The sequence below is a fragment of the Mobula birostris genome, chromosome 2, assembly GCF_030028105.1.
Source record: "Mobula birostris isolate sMobBir1 chromosome 2, sMobBir1.hap1, whole genome shotgun sequence".
NCBI classification, from domain to species: domain Eukaryota; kingdom Metazoa; phylum Chordata; class Chondrichthyes; order Myliobatiformes; family Myliobatidae; genus Mobula; species Mobula birostris.
Window position 1 is genome coordinate 172658759 of NC_092371.1, and position 19843 is coordinate 172678601.

General features: G+C 42.4%; 1 protein-coding gene across 2 annotated transcripts in view; it reads right to left on the minus strand.

Moving 5' to 3' along the window:
* The window catches only part of eloal (elongin A, like), a 54465-nt gene that overhangs the window by 7797 nt on the left and 26825 nt on the right, over positions 1 to 19843 (minus strand). The window contains exons 4-8 of one of the 2 annotated variants that reach the window (XM_072278272.1): positions 18214 to 19147; positions 7474 to 7579; positions 6787 to 6945; positions 4835 to 4932; positions 347 to 527 (exon numbers count right to left, since the gene is read on the minus strand). In XM_072278272.1, coding sequence (XP_072134373.1) covers positions 347 to 527; positions 4835 to 4932; positions 6787 to 6945; positions 7474 to 7579; positions 18214 to 19147 — 1478 coding nt within the window. Of the gene's footprint in view, positions 1 to 346; positions 528 to 4834; positions 4933 to 6786; positions 6946 to 7473; positions 7580 to 18213; positions 19148 to 19843 lie in introns of those variants that run through there. The other variant, XM_072278275.1, reaches the window with a different exon arrangement.

Here is a 19843-nt window from a genome sequence, read left to right on the forward strand (position 1 = left end):
CCATAAATTACCCCGAGATTCATCACCTTGCAGGTATTCCCAATAGATACAAAGAAACACAATAGAATCAATGAAAAACTGCACACAAAAGCAGACAAAAACAATGTGCATAAGAAAACAAATTGTGCAATTAGAAAAATAAATAAATGAATAAATAATACTGAGAACACTGGTTGTAGAGTCCTTCAAATTGAATCTATAGACTGTGGAATCTGTTCAGAGTTGAGGTGAGTGAAGTTATCTACACTGGTTCAAGACCCTGAGCACTGATGCCAGAATAATTTGAAATGTAGCCCCTACATAAATATGATGGCTTGTCAGTATAAATGACTTGTTAAAAACTGACCTTTGGGTTTATTAGCATGTGCAGAACTAATACTTTGAGTTAGTATTTTCAGTTTATGTTCTCGCTCGTTGTAAAGCCTCAGATACAGCTCACGCCATGACTCGTACTCGTGGGGCTGTTCATTTTTGAAGTCTTTTTTACAATGTTTCATCCAGAGGTGATCAGTCTGTTCGATAAAGCTCTATTTAAGATAAAAATAAAAGAGATATCACGATGGATCTTATAATTACAGAAGGTACAAATTATTTGAGAATATATAGCTTTCTATTGTCATCCATTCTAGAAACACTTAAGAGTCATTGAGTTATAAACCATGGAACCAGGCCCTTTGGCCCATCATGTTAATGCTAACCTTCTACTGTAATCAGAACATAGAACACTGCAGCACAGTACAAGCCCTTTGGCCCACGATGTTGTGTTGACCTTTTAACCTATTCTAAGATTAACCTAACCCTTCCCTCCTACATAGCCCTCCATTTTCTTATCATCCATGTGCCTAAGAGTTTCTTAAATGTCCTTGATGTACCTGCCTCTACCACCACACCGGCAGGTAATCTATACAAAATACTTAATAAATTGAGAAATATTCAACTAAGTGCAAATATTCTTGCTGTTCTCCCAGTTGAGCAATTCTGATTCAAACGAGTGGTGTGTAGATGTTGTCATGCCAGGTTTTCACCTGCATTCAACTATCAGTTGTGATCGTTGAAGCACAGAAGTTATCAGTTTTCCTCATTACTCAACCCTTGCTATCCATTTGGCATATAGAACACAGAACAATACAGCACAGGATTAAGCTCTTCGACCTATAACGTTGCACTGAAACAATTAAATTAGTAACCAAATTGCCAACTAAATTAATCCCTTATGCCTACACAATGCCCATATCCTTTCATTTCCCTCAAGTTCATATGCACATCTAAATTTTTAAGAGTCATGTGAGGGAAATTGAAGGATATGGGCATTGTGCCTCATTTAAATCTCTTAGGACCTGCCTCTATCACCAACCCCAGCAGCGCATTTCAGATATCCACAAGTCTCTTTGTAAAGTCTCCTTTGAAATGTCTCCTCTCACCTTAATTGCATGCTCCCTGGTATTAGACATTTCGACCCTTGGAAAAAGATATCATCTGATCGTCTGTCTACTCCATACCTGTGCTTCTCATAATCTTACAAACCTCTATCAGATCTCCCCTCAGCCTCTCCCACACCAAAGAAAACAAACCAAGATTGTCCATCCTCTCATTATAGCACATACCCTCTAATCGAGGTAACATCCTGCTAAACCTGTTTTGCACCCTCTCCAAAGCCTTGACATCTTTCCTATAATGGGGCTAACAGAATTGTCAACAATGCATCTTTGAACTTCTGAGGATTTTCGTGTTGAAAGACCCCGACATCTGACATAGCCCTCTCTACAAGTGTCTGAACAGGGATAGAAGAGGAAACAAGTGCCCGTAGTCAGAGGAAGTAGGGGAGGTCCTTAATAAATATTTTGCTTCACTATTCACCAGTGAGACATAAGACATAAGACATAAGATATAGGAGCAGAAATAGGCCATTCAGCCCATCAAGTCTGCTCCGCCATTCAATCATGGCTGATGCAATTCCTCCAGTCATCCCACTCCCCTGCCTTCTCCCCATACCCTTTGATGACCTGCTAATCAGGAACCCATCTGTCTCTGCATTAAACACACCCAATGACTTGGCCTCCACAGCCGCTCATGGCAACAAATTCCACAGATATACCACCCTCTGACTAAACTAATTTCTCCGTATCTCAGTTCTAAAAGGATGTCCTTCAATCCTGAAATTCTGCCCTCTTGTCTTTGAATCCCCTACCATGGGAAAGAACGTTGCCATATCTAATCTGTTCAAGCCTTTTAACATTCTGAATGTTTCTCTGAGATTTCCCCTCATTCTCCTGAACTCCAGGAAATACAGCCCAAGAGCTGCATACATTCCTCATATGGTAACCCTTTCATTCCTGGAATCATTCTCGTGAATCTTCTCTGAACCCTCCCCAATGTCAGAATATCCTTTCTAAAATAAGGAGCTCAAAACTACACACAATACTCCAAGTGTGGTCACACGAGTGCCTTATAAAGCCTCAACATCACATCACTGTTCTTATATGCTATACCTCTAGAAATAAATGCCAACACTGCGTTCACCTTCTTCACCACTGACTCAACCTGGAGGTTAACCTTTAGTGTATCCTGCACAAGGACTCCCAAGTCCCTTTGCATCTCTGCATTTTCAATTCCCTCTCCATCTAAATAATAGTCTACCCATTTATTTCATCCACCAAAGTGCATGACCATACACTTTCCAACATAGCATTTCATTTCAGAATCAGAATCCTTTATTATCGCCAAGTATGTGAACACATATAGGGAATTTGATGCCAGTTTCCCTGAGCTCTCGCTGTACAGAATCAAAAAGCAAACAAAACAATAGTGCAAATAACCGTGAACTATGTGCAATGAGGTATACCTCTGTATGTACAGGTGGACTTGCTTTATAATAGACTAAAATTCAAGTGTTCATAAGACTGATGGCATACGGAAAGAAAATATTATTGTACCTATTTGTCCTGGTATACAGTGATCTAAAGTGCCTACCAGAAGGAAGGAGTTGGAACAGGTGATGTCCGGGGTGTGATGGGTCTACAATGGTGCTGCTTGCTCGCTTCCTGACTCTAGATGCATGTAAGTCCTGGATCGAGGGCAGCTTCACACCAATAATCTTTCACGCAGCCCTGACGGTTATTTGGAGTCTATTCTTGTCTTGTTTGGTAGCTGATCCATACCAGACAGTGATGGACGAACAGAGAATAGACTGGATTATCCCTGAATAAAAATGAATCAGCAGCTCCTGAGGCAGGTTGTACTTCCTGAGTTGACGTAGGAAATACAACCTCTGCTGAGCCTTTTTGATAAGAGTGTCCACGTTGGGTGTCCACTTCAGGTAGCCAGTGTGTGCCCCTTCTTTGCCCATTCCCCTAAACTATCTAAGTCTCTCTGTTTCCTCAACACTACCCTCTCCTCCACCTATCTTTGTATCATCAGCAAATTTAGCCACAAATCCATTTAATCCCATAGTCCAGATCATTGACATACATCATAAAAAGCAGCGGTCCCAACACCGATTCCTGTGGAATTCCACTGGTAACCGGCAGCAAGCCAGATTAGGATCCCTTTATTCCCACTCTCTGTTTTCTGCCGATCAACCAATGCTCCACCCATGCTAGTAACTTTCTTGTAATTCCATGGGCTCTTATCCTTCTAAGCGGCCTCCTGTGCGGCACCTTGTCAAAGGTCTTCTGAAAATCCAAGTACACCACATCTACTGCATCTCCTTTGTCTACCCTGCTTGTAATTTCCTCAAAAACTTACAGTAGGTTAGTCAGGCAGGATTTTCCTTTCAGGAAACCAAGCTGGCTTTGGCCTATCTTGTCATGTGCCTCCCGGTACTCCGTAATCTCATCCCTAACTATCAATTCCAACAACTTTCCAACCACTGATGTCAGGCTAACAGATCTATAGTTTCCTTTCTGCTGCCTCCCACCCTTCTTAAATAGCGGAGTAACATTTGCAATTTTCCAGTCATCTGGTACAATACCAGAATCTATCGATTCTTGAAAGATCATTGTTAATGCCTCCGCAATCTCTCCAGCTACTTCCTTCAGAATTCGAGGGTACATTCTATCAGGTCCAGGAGATTTACCCACCCTCAGACTATTAAGCTTCCTGAACACCTTCTCAGTCGTAATTTTCACTGCACAAACTTCATTTCCCTGACACTCTTGAATGTCCGGTATACTGTAGATGTTTTCCACTGTGAAGACTGATGCAAAATACACATTCGGTTCCTCTGCCATCTGTGTCTCTCATTCCAGCGTCAATTTCTATTAGCCCCATGTCTACCCTCAACTCTCTTTTACCCTTTATATACTTAAAAATGCATTTGGTATCTTCTTCGATATTAGTTGCCAGCTTCCTTTCATAATCCAGCTTTTCCTTCCCAGTGAGGCTGACGTAAACCCTGCTGATATGCTGGAACATGTCAATGTTAAGAAAGAAAATATGCTGGAACTTTTGGAAAACATTAGGATAGATAAATCCTCATATGTTAACCCTTTCATTCCTGGAATCATTCTTGTGAACCACCTCTGGAGTCTCTCCAATACCAGCATCCCCTTTCTCAGATATGGGGCCCCAAACTGCTCATAATACTTCAAACACTGTTTGACTAATGCCTTATAAAGCCTCAGCCTTACATCCTTGCTTATATATTCTAGTCCTCTCAAAATGAATGCTAATATTGTACTTGATTCTACTGAGACTTTCATGCAACTAAGGAATTCTATTGTACACTGGTGTATATGACAACATATTAGTTTGAATCTGAATCCAAGAAGGTTATTTAAGATGGCACATTGAGATAGGTGAAGTGTTTTACAACAAAGACTGGGATACTCCTCACCGGGTTGCAGTCTTCAATTCGACAGAGCTGCTCTGAAGTACACCGGTCAAGCACTGGCTCGATGATCTCAAATGGCACACCACCAACTTCGTGGATGGCTCAGGGAAGAGAAAAGACAGAAATTTAGACCTTCCCTTTCAGTGTTTTGTTCACATGAAGCATGACACACAATATATTGCTAAAGTATCCTGACCAGCTGTATCACCGTCTGCTATGGGAATTGCAAGGTATCGGACTAAAAAGCCCTGCAACAAGTTGTGAGGACTGCCAAGGGAATCACTGGGATCTCTCCCAGCCCATCCAGGACACACACCAGAAGCATTTACAGAGCCCTCAGCATTGTCAAGGACCCCTCCCATCTATCCCACAGTCTCTGTGATCTCCTACCGTCAGGCAGAAGGTACCACACTATGAGAACAAGAACTATTGGGCTGGGTAACAGCTTCTTACCGCAGGCTGAGAGACTTTTGGATACCCTGCTACTACCCAGTACATACTATGAAAGTGCCAGAATAATATTGTTGTATATTTAACTAAATGTCATATATGTCAACTTGTACACTACAAAATACGTTTTTATTATCTGTGTATATTATTGTAACTCTGCCACGGACAGTCCCAAGCCCAGTTGCAAAAGGAGGAGCACTGGGCATGAGGCTAGCAACCCCATCCCATAAAAACCCAAAGCTACAAAAATACCAACAGAAGCTGGAAAGACCTCATCCCTGGGAAAGAGGAAGGATCCTCAATGGGCTACAAATTGAAAGACTGAAAGACTGGCCCAGGATTGAGGACTCCAGCGAGCAGCTGTTGGCGGCTTATGCCTCAGTAGCAGTACTGGGTTTAAGAAGAATAATATTATTGTGTTATTATTATTTTGTGTGCTGTATGCAATATATGTACTGCATTTTGCACATTGGTCTCAGAGGAATATTGTTTTGTTTAGCTGCATATATGTATATGGTTGAATGACAATAAATTTGGAATTTGAATTTAAACTATAAAGACCAAACATAACCGTCTCAAGAATAAAATGCGGGCATGGTTTAAGTTTCTTCTTAACAATACCAAAGGTTGCCATGACGCACACTTTTCAACTCAAGATTTAGCTTACTCTGCTAATAGAAAGATGGCCTTTAACTGTGTAGGAAATATATATATATATATATATACACACACACACACATACATATACACCCATACACACACAGTTAGATGACAATAAACTTGAACATGATATTGGAATTTTCCTATTTTGCTTTCTCATTTCCTATTTGCCTACGTTACACCTTCATGGTTGTTTATGTAGAACACAGAATGATACTGCACAAGAACTGAGCCTTCAGCCCACAGTATTGCACTGAACGAATTAGACAATCAATTAAACACCTAACTAAACCAGTTGCTTCTGCCTACATAATGTCCATATCCCTTCATCCTCTGCACATTCAGGTTCCTATCTAACAGCCTCTTAAACACCTCTATCATATTTACTAGCACCACCACCCCTGGCAGTGTATCCATGCACACACCACCCTTTGTGGAAACCCTACCCTTGAACCAATGCCCCCTCACTTTCAATGCATCCCCTCTAATACGAGAAATCTCGACCCTGCTACCTAATCCATCCATGCCTCCCATGATGTTATAAACCTCTATCGGATCTCTCCTCACCCTCCAGAGGAAACAGCCCAGGTTTGTCCAACCAGTTCTAATAGCACATGCTCTCTAATCCTTGTCCGTGCTCTTCCCAAAACCTCGACATCCTTCCCATAAAGGGGGTGAGCAGAATTAAATGCAGTTCTCCAGATGCAGTCTTGTAAAGCTGCAACATAACTCAGTACCTCGACTAATAGAGGCCAGGGGGCTGTCCACATTCTTTACCACCCCGTCAAACTGTGCAGCCACTTTCAGGGAGCTGTGTACTTGGATCGCTCTGTACAAAAACTTACAATCAATGTTGTTCTGAAGGACTCGGATGCACTGTTCATAAAGAGTCATCATCTTCAAAATGTTTGTTGTTTTACAGCCTGAATACACTTGCATTTTGCAGTTCAATCTCCGACCAGTAAATTCCGTTGTGTTCTCAGAAACATTGGTCGCTGCTGCTGCTGGTAAATAGAAGGACATTACTTTCAGTTTCAGTTGCCTAACATTATGAGGAGCATTGATAGGATAGGACAAGGACAGGACAGATAGCTGGAATGAGATACTTGAAGGGAACCTGAGCAGGAGCTTTTCCATTCAGTGTGGAATGAGCTCACAGCAGAAGTGGTGATTGGCGGGTTTGATTACAATATTCAAGAGAAATTTGGATCAGTACATGGATGGTAGTAGTATGGAGCTCTATAGACCAGGCCAAGTAACAGTTGGACATAGATTAGATGGGCTGAAGGGCCTGTTTCTGTGCTCTATGAGATGGTAGGGAAACTTCTCCCCATTGCAGAGGTATTTAAAACTAAAGGACATGGGTTTAGGGTTGGGAGTAAGGGGTTTTAAAGGGATCTGATAAAGAACTTCCTTCATGCCATGGGTGTTAAAAATCTGAAAGACACTGCCTGAGTGGGTGATGGAGGCAATAGGTTAAGATCAAGATCAACTCAAAAATTAAGCTGTTCAAATGTACACAACTCACTTACATTTTTTAATTGGTGACGTAGGCGAAAAATCAAAGGAGACATCAGTGACATCTGGTAGAAATTTAGGTAATGGGATGTCCAACAAAGTACTTATATCAACTTTAGCCTTAATAAAAAGCAAAAATAGTAAAAATTAACATTAACTACGACTTTGGGATTTCTGAATTCAAAGTTAACTTAATATCAAAGTACACATAGGTCACCATATTGAACCTTGAGATTTGTTTTCTTGCAGGCATTTACAGTAAATACAAAGAAACACAATAGAAGCAATGAAAAGTTGCACATGACGAAACAACCAATGTCCAAAGGACAATGAACAATGCAAATTACAAATAAACCAAAAGTAATAATAATAAATAAGGAAAAAATTAAGAAATAAGAGAAAATCTGCAAGCTGCTGGAAGTCCAAGCAACACCTACAAAATGCTGGAGGAACTGAACAAGCCAAGCAGCATCTATGGAAAAGAGTACAGCTGATGTTTCGGTCCGAGACCTGATGAAGGGTCTTGGCCTGAAATGTCAACTGTTTACCCTTCTCTGGCCTGCTAAGTTCCTCCAGGACTTTGTGCATGCAGTAAGAAGCATTGAGAACATGAGTTGTCAAGTACCTGAAAGTGAGGCCATAGGTGGTGGAATCAGAAAAGTGTTGAGGCAAATAAAATTGTGTGAAGTTATCCCCTCTGACTCAAGAGCCTGATGGTCGAACAATAACTGTTCACAACATTACTGCCATTTTCAAAGAGTAGTAAAGGGAAAGTCCCATAAATTTAGGACCAAACAAGCCACTAAGTGATCAGCACTATTCAGTGTTCGGTATTAAGCAATCACCCACCCTCAAAGGAAATACAAAGTCACAGTACTAAATTACTGATTGAGAAATCCAATGCTCAAAAGACGGATGTTGAAGGAAGGAAGAGCGTTTATTGGCTCTCGGCCTGTACTCACCGGAGTTTGGAAGAAAGGGGGGTATATCATTGACACCTGTTGAATATTGAAAGGCCTAGATAGAGTGAATGTTTCCTCTAGTAAGTGTGCTTGGGACAAGAGGGCACAGCCTCAGATAGAGGGTTGTCCCTTTAGAACAGGTGAGGAGGAATTTCTTTAGCCAGAGCATGATGAATCTGTGGAACTCATGGCCACAGATGGCTTCTTCATTAGTCAGGGCATCAAGGTTTATGGGGAGGGGAATGGGGTTGAGAGGTATAATAGATCAGCCATGATAGAATGGTGGAGTAGATTTGATCGGCCAAATGGTCTAATTCTGCTCCTACGTCGTGTAGTCTTATTAGGTGCAAATGAATAAGAATTGCAAAGTAATATAACTGGGTGGGAAAGTGCAGGAAGCGAGTAGAACTTGGATGAGCCAAGATACTTTTGGGTAATTCATTGGGAGCACAAATGGATGCACCAAAAAATGAAAGAACACTAATTAAGCTGGTACAATACTCTTCAGGACATCCTGGCATCCCTTACATGCAATAAAATAAATATATAACCACATGAAAAGCCACACAGGAGGCCTCACACATTAGCAAAGGCAAATAAAAATAAGGCAGGGATAAGCAGAACAGCCATTGTTAGAGTGGACTAGTGTTAGAGTGTGGAAGCTTCGGCTCATCAGGCTTGGGCGAGGTATGTATCTGGCAAGTTTCTTCTTCTTCATTCTTTGTCTGTTAGTACAGAGTTAGAGCAGTGAGAATGGCTCCAGGGGCTGTGTTGTGTTCTTTGTGCAAGATGTGGAAATTCTAGGAGACATCCAGCCTTCCTGATAACCACATCTGCAGTAAATGCACTGAGTTGTAGCTCCTCAGAAAACATGTTAAGGAACTGGAGCTGCCACTCGATGGCATTTGGCTCATTCTTGTATAAGAAACTGAGGAGATGATAGGTAGGAGCGACGGGTAGATAATCACCCCAAAGTTGCAGGAGGCAGGAAAAGGATGACTATTAGGAGAGGGAAGGGAAATCAGCAGTCAGTACAGAGTAGCCCTGCACCTGTTCCCCTTAATAATAAGTATACCATTTTGGATACTGCTGAGGGGGCGATCTACCGGGGAGGTTGGTGGGGGGGGTGGTGAGCAAGGAAGAGCGACTGCATCTGTGGTTGAGAAGGGAAGCGAGGGGGGGGTGTGGAAGAAGAGGACTGCAGTAGCGAAAGAGGATTCCATAGTTAGATGAATAGACACGAGATTCTGTGGATGCAATAGAGACACCGAGATGGTATGTTGCCTTCCTGGTGCCAGGCTAGGTACGTCTCAGATGGGGTTCGTGACATTCTAAAGGGGGAGGGTGAGTGGTCAGAAGTCTTGGTACATATTGGCACCAATGACATAAGTAGAAAAAGCAAGGGAATCCTGAAGAGAGAACTTACGGAGCTAGGTAGAAAGCTGAAAAGCAGGATCTCTGGATTGCTGGCTGTGCTATGTGTCAGTGACGGTGGATGATTTGGCAGATGAATGTGTGGCTGAGAAACAGGGGAAAGGGTATCAGATTTTTCTTCTGGGGCAAAGCATGACCTGTACAAAAGGGATGGGTTACACCTGAACCTGGGGTGGGGGGGGGGGAAACCAATATCCTTGCAGGCAGGATCGTGCGAGCTGTTGGAGAGCGTTTAAACTAATTTGGCACAGGGATAGGAACCATTGTGAAAGTTCTGTTGGGTTCACAAGCAGTGGCAGTGTGTTGTGAGACAATCAGGAAAGATGATGATAGGGCAAAATTGCAGTCAGTGGGATGAATTGCAGTGAAAAAAGGACAGAATCAAAAAGGGGAACAGATACAGGACTGAAGGAGTTATATTTGAATGCACTCAGTAAATGGAACAAGGTAAATGATTTTGTAGTGCAGTTAGAGATTGGCAGGTATGACGTTGTGGGCATTATGGAGCTGTGCCTGAAAGAAGGGAATAGATGGGAGCCTAACATCCAAAGAAACACATTATTTCGAAAGGACAGGTAGGTAGACCGGGGTGGGGGGGGGCATAGCTCTGTGGGTAAAAAAATAAAAGCAAATTCTTAGAAAGAGGTGACATAGGATCAGAAGATGTAGATTCTTTGTGGGTAAAGTTAAGAACTACAAGGAAAAAAAAAAAGACCCTGTTGGGAGTTATATACAGGCATTTGAAATATAGCCAGAATTACAACAGGAGATAGAAAATGCATATCAAAAGGGCAATGGTTACAAAAGTTATGGGGGATTTCAATACGCAGGTGGATTGGGAATATCAGGTTATAGAACAGTATAGCACAGGAACAGGCTGTCCCGCTCATAATGTTGTGCCGAACCAGCTAAAAAGCAAATCAAAACCCCCCCAAACACTAATCCCTCCTACCTACACCATGTCCATATCCTTCCAACTTCCTTATATCCATATGCCTATCCAAGTGTCTTTTAAAAACCTTTAATGTATTTGCCTCTTCCACCATACCAGGCATACACCACTCTGAATAAAAAGCTTACCCCTCACATCGCCCTTGAACCTACCCCCTCTCATCTTCAACGCGTGCCTTCCGGTATTAGACATTTCAACTCTGGGAAACAGATATTCTCTGTCTACCCTATCTTTGTCACTCAATCTTATAAACTTCCATCTGATCTCCCCTCAACTTCCGGTACTCCAAAGAAAAGAATCCAAGTTTATCCAGCCTCTCGCGATAGCACATACCCCCTAAACCAGGCAGCATCCTGGTACACCTCTTCTGCACTGTCTCCAAAGCCTCAACATCTTTCCTATAGTGGGGTGACCAGAAATGTACACAATACTCCAGATGTTGCCGAACCAGAGTTTTATAAAGTTGTAACATAACCTCTTGACTTTTGAACTCAGTGCCTCAACTAATAAAAGCATGCATTCCATAAGCCTTCTTAAACCACCTTATCGACCTGTGTAACACACACAAAATGCTGGAGAAATTCAGCAGGCCAGGCAGCATCTGTGGAAAAGAATACAGTCCTGCCGAAGGATGACCTGAAACGTCGACTGTACTCTTTTGCATAGATGTTGCTTGGCCTGTTGAGTTCCTCCAGCACTTTGAGTGCATTGCTTGGATTTCCAGCATCTGCAAATCTTCTCTTGTTTGTTATTGACCTGCGTAGCCCCCTTCAAGGAGCTATGAATTTGGATCCCAAGATCTCTCTGCTCAGCAACACTGTTAAGGACATTTCCCTCCTGTCTCCTTACATTTACCCTACCGAGATGCAACATCTCTCATTTATCTGAGTTAAAACTCCATCTGCCATTTCTCAGCCTGCATCTGCATCATGCTGTATTCTTTGTCAGTCTTCTATATTATCCACAACTCCACCAATCCTGCTATCATTCACAACTATACCAGCCCGTCCACCTATACTTTCGTCCTGATGAAGGGCCTCAGCCTGAAAAGTCAACTGTCTACTCTTTTCCATAGATGCTGCCTGGCCTCCTGAGTTTCTCCAGCATTGTGTGTGTGTTGCTTGGATTTCCAGCATCTACAGATTTTTTCATGTTGATATTTTTATCCAGGTCATTTATTTACATCACAAACAGCAGAGGACCCAGCATAGATCCCTGTGGAACTCCACTAATTGCAGATCCCCAGCTTGAATAAGTCCCTTCAACCACCACCCTCTGTCTTCTATGTGCAAGCCAGTTCTGAATCCGAACAGCCAATTCACCACGAACACCATGCATCTTAATCTTCTGTATTAGCCTCTCACGATGAACTTTGTCAAACATCTCACTAAAATCCACCTAGGCAACATCCACTGACCTACCCTCATCAATTTCTCTCGTCACCTCATCAAAAACCTCAATCAAATTGGTAAGGCATGACATACCATGCACAAAGCCATGCTGGCTCTTTCTAATTATGCCATGGGTTTCCAAATGCTCATATATCCAATCCCTAAGAACTTTCTCCAGCAATTTCCCTACAACTGACGTGAGACTCACCACTCTATAGTTCCCAGGATTTTCCCTTGTTCCCTTCTTCAACAGAAATTCAATATTGGCCACTCGCCAGTCCTCCAGGACATTGCCTATGGCTGGAGCGGACAGGAAGATACTGGTCAAGGGCCCAGCAATCTCATCTCTTGCCTCCGTCAAAAACCTGGGGCAAACTCCATCAGGCCCTGGGGACACATCCACCTTGATACTCATTAGGAGGCCCAACCCTTCCTCCTCCTTGACTTCCAAACACCTTAACGTATTTATACACTCAGCACTGATCTCCTGGTCCTCCACATCCTTTTTCTTGGGAAATACTGAAGCAAACTACTCATTCAGTGCTCACTCACATTCTCTGCATCCAATCAAATGTTCCCCCCTTTATTCTTGAGTGGTGCCACCCTCTTCCTAGTTAGATTAGATTAGATTAGATTATGAGGTTATCCTCTTACTCTCGATGTATGTACAGAATGCCTTGGAATTACCTTAATCCTACTTGTCAAGGATGTTTCATAGTCCCTCTTGGCTTTCCTAATTTCCTTCTTTAGTTCTTTTCTGGCTTCCTTATACTCCTTGTATTTTGTTTGATCCTGACTTTTGAAACTTTACCTATTTTTCCTTTTTTCTTCTTGACTAAATTCATCACCTCTCATACCTTTTCATCCCTGTCCTTCCTTCTAACAGGAACATACGTACCTTTCCTGTACTCTGTGCAATCGGTCTTTAAACACACGCCACATGTCTGATATGGACTTGCCAGAAAAAATCTGTTCCCAATTAACTCTTCTTAGTTGCCGCCTAATGCCCTTGTAATTTGCCCTTCTCCAATTTAAAACTATCCTATCCTTAACTATAGCTATTCTGAAGGCTAAGAAGTTGTGGTCACTGTTCCCCCGCCTGGTAAGGCTCATTGTTCCAACACCAGGTACATTACAGCCCCTCCTCTCATTGTTGATTAAAGAAACCTTCCTGGGTACACTTAACAAATTCAGCCCCATCTAAGCCCCTCACACTAAGCAGGTCCCAGTTTATATTAGTTGAAGTTGAAGTCCCCCGTGACAACAACCCTATTATTTTTACACATTTCTTTAATCTGATTACATACCTGTTCCTCAATGTCCCGGTAGCTATTAGGGGTCTGTAATACAATCCCATCAGTGTGATTGCACCCTTCCTATTCCAAAGTTCCACCCAAATGGACTCAGTGTCTGGCCCCTCCATTATGTCACCTCTGAGTGCAACTGTGATATTGTCCCTGATTAGTAGTGCAACTCCACCCCCTCTTTTACCTCTTCCTCTATCTTTTCTAAAACCTTGAAAATCTAGTACATTAATCACCCATTCCCGCCCCTCTCTCAACCAAGTTTCTGTAATGGCTATAACATTGTAGTTCCATGTACTGATCCATGCCCCATCACCCTTATCCATAATACTCCTAGCATTAAAATATAAACACTTCAATCCATCTGATCCAGAGAATGATTTCTAAGAATGATTCCAGGAATGAAAGAGTTACCACATGAGGAACGTCTGGCAGCTCTTGGACTATATTCCCTGGAGGTCAGGAGAATGAGGGGAGATCTCATAGGAACATTCCGAATGTTGAAAGGCCTGAACAGATTAGATATTGCAAAGTTATTTCCCATGGTAGGGGATTCTAGGACAAGAGGGCATGACTTCAGGATTGAAGGACATCCATTTAGAACTGAGATGCGGAGAAATTACTTTAGTCAGAGGGTGGTAAATCTGTGGAATTTGTTGCCACGAGTGGCTGTGGAGTCCAAGTCATTGGGTGTATTTAAGGGAGAGGTAGATGGGTTCTTGATTAGCCAGGGCGTCAAAGGGTGTGGGGAGAAGGCAGGGGAGTGGAGATGACTGGAAGAATTGGATCAGCTCATGATTGAATGGCAGAGCAGACTCGATGGGCCGAATGGCCTAGTTCCACTCCTGTATCTTATGGTCTATGGTCTTATGGACTCATCATACCTGTTATTTGATTTTGCCTTTCAGTACTTTCTCTGACATCTACCTTCTGGTCCAATCCTTCCCTTACCAACCTGGGGTTCTGGTTCCCAGGCCCCTGCAAAACTAGTTTAACTCCTGAGTACCATCAGCAAACCTCCTGGCCAGGATATTGGTTCAGGTGAAGCCCGTCCCTCTTGTATAGGTCACCTCTTCCCCAGAAAAGGTTCCAATAATCCAAGAACTTGAAACCCTGTCCCCAGTATAATCTCTCCAGCCACTCATTCATCCATGCAATCACCCCATTCCTACCTGCACTAGCCCATGGCAGTGGGAGTATTTCGGAGATTACAATCCTGGAGATCCTTCTCTTCAACCTCTTTCCTAACTCTACATACTCACTGCAAAGGACCTCTTCCCTTTTTCTGGCCATGTCATTGGTGTCAATATGCACCACGACCTCTGTCTGTCCCTCTCCACTTTGAGAATATCCTGTAGCCGCTCTGATACATCATGGACCCTAGCACCTGGGAGGCAACACAACATCCCGGTGTCTCTTTTGCAGCTAAAGAATCTCCTTTCTCTCCCTCTATCGAATACCCTATAACTACCATGCTGCCTCACTTTGCCCTTCCCTGTCGAGGCTCAAAGCCAACCACAGTGCTAATAGCCTGGCAGCTGCTGCCATGATCTGATGGGTGATCCCTGCACCCCCACAGCAGTATCCAAAGGGGGATACTTGTTGCTGAGGGGAATGGCCACAGGGGAACCCTGCACTGACTTCTTAATCCCCTTACCTCTCCTGGTGGTCACTCATCTACTATCCAAAACCTGTACTCTGGGTGTGACCACCTCTTCAAAAGTCCCACTTATAATATCTTCAGCCTCCTAAGTACATTTAACTCCAGCTCCAACTCCTTGACCTGGCCATTCAGGCGCTGAAGTTGGAAGCACTTCCCACAGATATAGTCAACAGGGAAACAGTCAGGTATCTCGAATTCCCACATCTGACAGGAGGAGCATTTCTTCCTGACTACTCTACACTGAAAAAAGAAAAAGGCTTACCTCTTCTTAACTGTGCCTCCGCCTGTTCACGCCAAAGCCTTCACACTCTATCATTGGCACACATCAGACAACGGACACTCTGCATGAGCCTACCCTCCTTTTATTTCGTTGGTTCTGGATCCCAAGCGAAAGAATTTGTAGAATGTCTAAAAGATGGCTTTTTAGAGCAGCTTGTAGTTGTGCCCGCTAAGGGATCAGTTATTCTGGATTGGGTGTTATGTAATGAACTTGATTTGATTTGTAAAGGAACTCTTATGAGACAGTGATCATAATATGATTCATAATATGATAGAATTCATCCTGCAATTTGAGAGGGAGAAGCTAAAGTCAGATGTATCAGTATTACAGTGGAGTAATGGGAATTACAGAGGCATGAGAGAGGAGCTTGCCAAAGTTGATTGGAAGGGGACACTAGCAGGGATGATGGTAGAGCAGCAATGATCGGAATTTATGGAAGCAATTTGGAAGGCACAAGATAGATACATCCCAAAGTAGTAGTAGTATTCTAAAGGCGGGAAGATGCAACTGTGGCTGACAAGAGAAGTTAAAGCCAACAAAAAAAGAAGCAAAAGCGAGGGCATATGATAGAGAAAAAAATAGTGGGAAGTTAGAGGATTGGGAAGCTTTTAAAAACCAGCAGAAGGCAACTAAAAAAAAACTGCAAGGGGAGGATAATTAAACATGAAGGTAAGCTAGCAAATATCAAAGAGGACACCAAATGATTTTCTTTCAGATTATATAATGTGTAAAAGAAAAGTAATAGTAAATATTGGACAGTTGGAAAATGATACTAGAGAGGTACTAATGGGGGCAAGGAAATGGTGGGCAAACTGAATTACTATTTTCCATTAGTCTTCACTATGGAAGACACCAGCAGCACGTCAGAAGTTCAAGAGTGCTGGGGGAAGAAGTGAGTACAGTTGTTATTACTAGGGAGAAGGTGCTTGGGAAGCTGAAAGGTCTGAAGGTAGATATGTCACCTCAACCAGATGGATTTCACCCCAGGGTTCTGAAAGAGGCACCTGAAGAGTTTGTGGAAGCATTAATGATCCTTCAGGAATCACTAGATTCTGGAATAGTTCCAGAGGACTGAAAATTGCAAATGTCACTCCAGTCTTCAAGAGGGGAGGGAGGTCGAAGAAAGGAAATTATAGGTCAGTTACCCTGACCTCAGTAGTTGGGAAGATGTTGTAGTGGATTGTTAAAGATGTGCATTCAAAATACTTGCAGGCACTTGATTAAATTTTCCAAAGTCAGCATGGTTTTTTTCCATAAGGCACAATCTTGTCAGATCAAAATTGTTAGAATTCTCTGAGGAAATAACAGGCAGAATAGACAAAGGTGAATCTGTAGATGTTGTGTGCTTGTATTTTCAGAAGGCCTTTGACAAGGTGCTGCACATGAGATTGCTTAACAAGTTAAGAGCCCATGGTATTACAGGATAGATATGAGCATGGATAAAGTAATGGCTGATTGGCAGGAGGCAAAGAATGGGACTAAAGGAAGCCTTTTCTGATTAGCTGCCAGTACCTACTGGTGTTCCACAGGGTCTGTGTAGGGATTACTTCTTTTTGCATTGTACACCAATTATTTGGGTGAAGGAATATATGGCTTTATGGACAAGTTTGCAGATGATAGAAAGATAGGTGGGGGGTCAGGTAGTGTTGACAAAGCAAAGAGTCTGCAGAAGGACTAAGACAGGTTGGGAAAATTTGCAAATAGGTGGCAGTTTGAATATTGTGTAGAGAATCTGACAGGTGACAGATTTAAAGGGGACCCGAGGGGGGAGCTTCTTTTAAAGCAAAGGCTGTTCACTAGATGGAGCAAGCTGCTAGAGAAAGTAGTTGAGGCAGGTACAATAACTTTTAAAGGGCATTTGGATAAGAATATGGATAGGATGGATTTAGTGGGACTTGGGCCAAATGCAAGCAAATGTGAATAGTTTGGTGGACACCAGGGTTGGCACAGGTCAGATGGGCGGAAAGGCCTGTTTCGCACACAAATTATTGGAGGCCACCCTCAGGTTGGAGGGGCAACATTCATATTCTGTATGGGTAGCCTCCACATTGACAGCATGAATACTGAACTCTACCTTCCAGTAATTTTTAACCACTCCCCCCATCCCTTTTTCCATTCCTCATTCTGGTTACCCTATCACTTCTTCTCTTCTCCTCCTGTGACCATCATCTCCCTCTGGTGACCCACCCCTCCTTTCTTTCTCCTGTGGTCCACTCTCCTATCATTTTCCTTCTTCAGCCCTTTACCTTTTCCACCTAACATCTCCCAGTTCTCACCATCCCTCCCTTTCCCACCCACCCACCTCGCTCCTCATCTGGTCTCACCCATCACCTGCCAGTTGTACTCTTTCCCCTCCTCCCACTCTCTCATTCCGCCTTCTGTCCCCTTCTTTTCTAATCCTGATTAAGGGTCTCAGCCTGAAACATCGACTGTTAACTCCCCTCCATCGATGTTACCTGACCTACTGAGTTCCTCCAGCATTTTGTGTGGGGTGTGTCACTCTCAGTTTCCAGCAACAACAGAATCTCATACTTAGGGCGTTCCATGTGGTTGTTCTTTTTACTTGCTCTAAAATCAAGACCTGTTATTGTTCTATTAATATTTTTTATTATGTCAATATTATTGTGTTCATATTAATGTGCTGTTTATAACCCATGTACTGTATTTTGCACCTTGGTCCAAGAGGAACATCATTTCGTTTAGCTGTTTACATGTGTACAATTGAATGACAATAACATTGAACATGTACCTTCTATCAGTTGATATACCTTTTTATTTGCTTCTCCAGTCCAAATGTCCTCATCAGATTGATTTCTTTTTAACGCATTTCCCTTGCTTGTGTTTTCCTTCCGATGAGATAATTGACATCCATCACTCTCCTTCTTGGTGGGCAAGGTTAACTTAGAGCCGCTGTCCTTTCCTAAATTGGGCACATTCCTATTTTTGTGGTGTCTCCGTGCTTTTTTCTGTGGTTCCTCGTAGTTTAGATATGATTCAAATGACATAAGTGGTTTCTCAATCTCTTCATTTTGACAGTCTGATAAAGCTTTCGTTTCCTCACCTTGAATACACTGTTTAGGTTCATGAGTGATGTCCTGTGACTTGTATGGTCCTCTCTTCTTTCCAGAATATTCCTCTACTTTGCAAACTGAATTGGAATGTTTTGTTTCATTCACAGATGTGTTTTTCTTTTTTTCACCATTTTTAGGAATACTCTTTCCTGAATGAGGTGGTTCTTTATCGTCCTTGCAGGGTGGAGCAGAGACTGCTGCTGAAGAATTTCTCTTATGCTGGCGGTTTGCAATTTCATCACTACCTGCTGGCTTTCTATCTCTTCTTGACAACGTAATTTTCTTCTTCTGGGAAGATGCTGATTTTTCACATTTAAATAATTGTTGGTCTGGCAATGAATTACTTGTCAATGCACAATGATGAACTTCTCCTTCTTTCCATGGAGTTTTGAGCTCACTGGTCTTTAATTGCTCTGCACTCTCCATGGAAGGCTGTCCATAAAAGACTGTTCCTTTTTGTTTCTCTGGGCTTTCTCCCTCATTTAAGGGTCTTGGACACTTATTGGCATGTACTGTTTCTATGTGGCCAGACTCTCTTGATGACAACTTGCTGGCATTTTTCATTTTAGACTTCTTCTTGACATGGTCATGGTTACTTTCCACACTCCTTTCATTCTTTTCTCTGTTACTCCTGAAGTTTTTTCCCCACAATTCCAGTAAAAGTCACAATTGAAAAAGAGAACAAAGAAAAACGATGAATAGTTGATTACGCAGATTATTTTGGATATATACACAATAATATTATGAGCCAAATATCACATTATTTTGCATTGCTTCAGTAAAGCAGCCAGCGTAATCAAAGACACCATTCACCCTCAACATTTTCTCCTCTCTCCTCCCATCAGGCAGAAGATACAAAAGCCTGAAAGCACACATCACCAAGCTCAAGGACCACTTCTACCTCACTGTTATAAGATTAATGAACTGTCCCCTAGCACATTAAGATCAACTCTTGTCCTCACTATCTACCTCAAGATATTGCTCTTTATCGTTTACCTGTACTGCACTTTATCTGAAGCTGTTACGCTTCATTCTGTAATGGCTTACCTTGTTCTACCTCAATGCACTGTTACGAATGAAGATTGAGAGATGAATTGATCTCAATGAACAGTATGCAAGGCGAGAATTTCACTATTCCTCCGAAAACATGAAAATAATAAAGCAATTCCAAATTCCATTGTTCACTGAATTATTCACATTACATACAAAAAAACAGGAGGAAGTCAGCAGGTCGGGCAGAATCTATAGAGGGGAATAAACAGCAGCCATTGTGTTGGGCCGAGACCCTTCATCAGGACCAGAAAAGGAGGAGCAGAAGCCCTCCAGT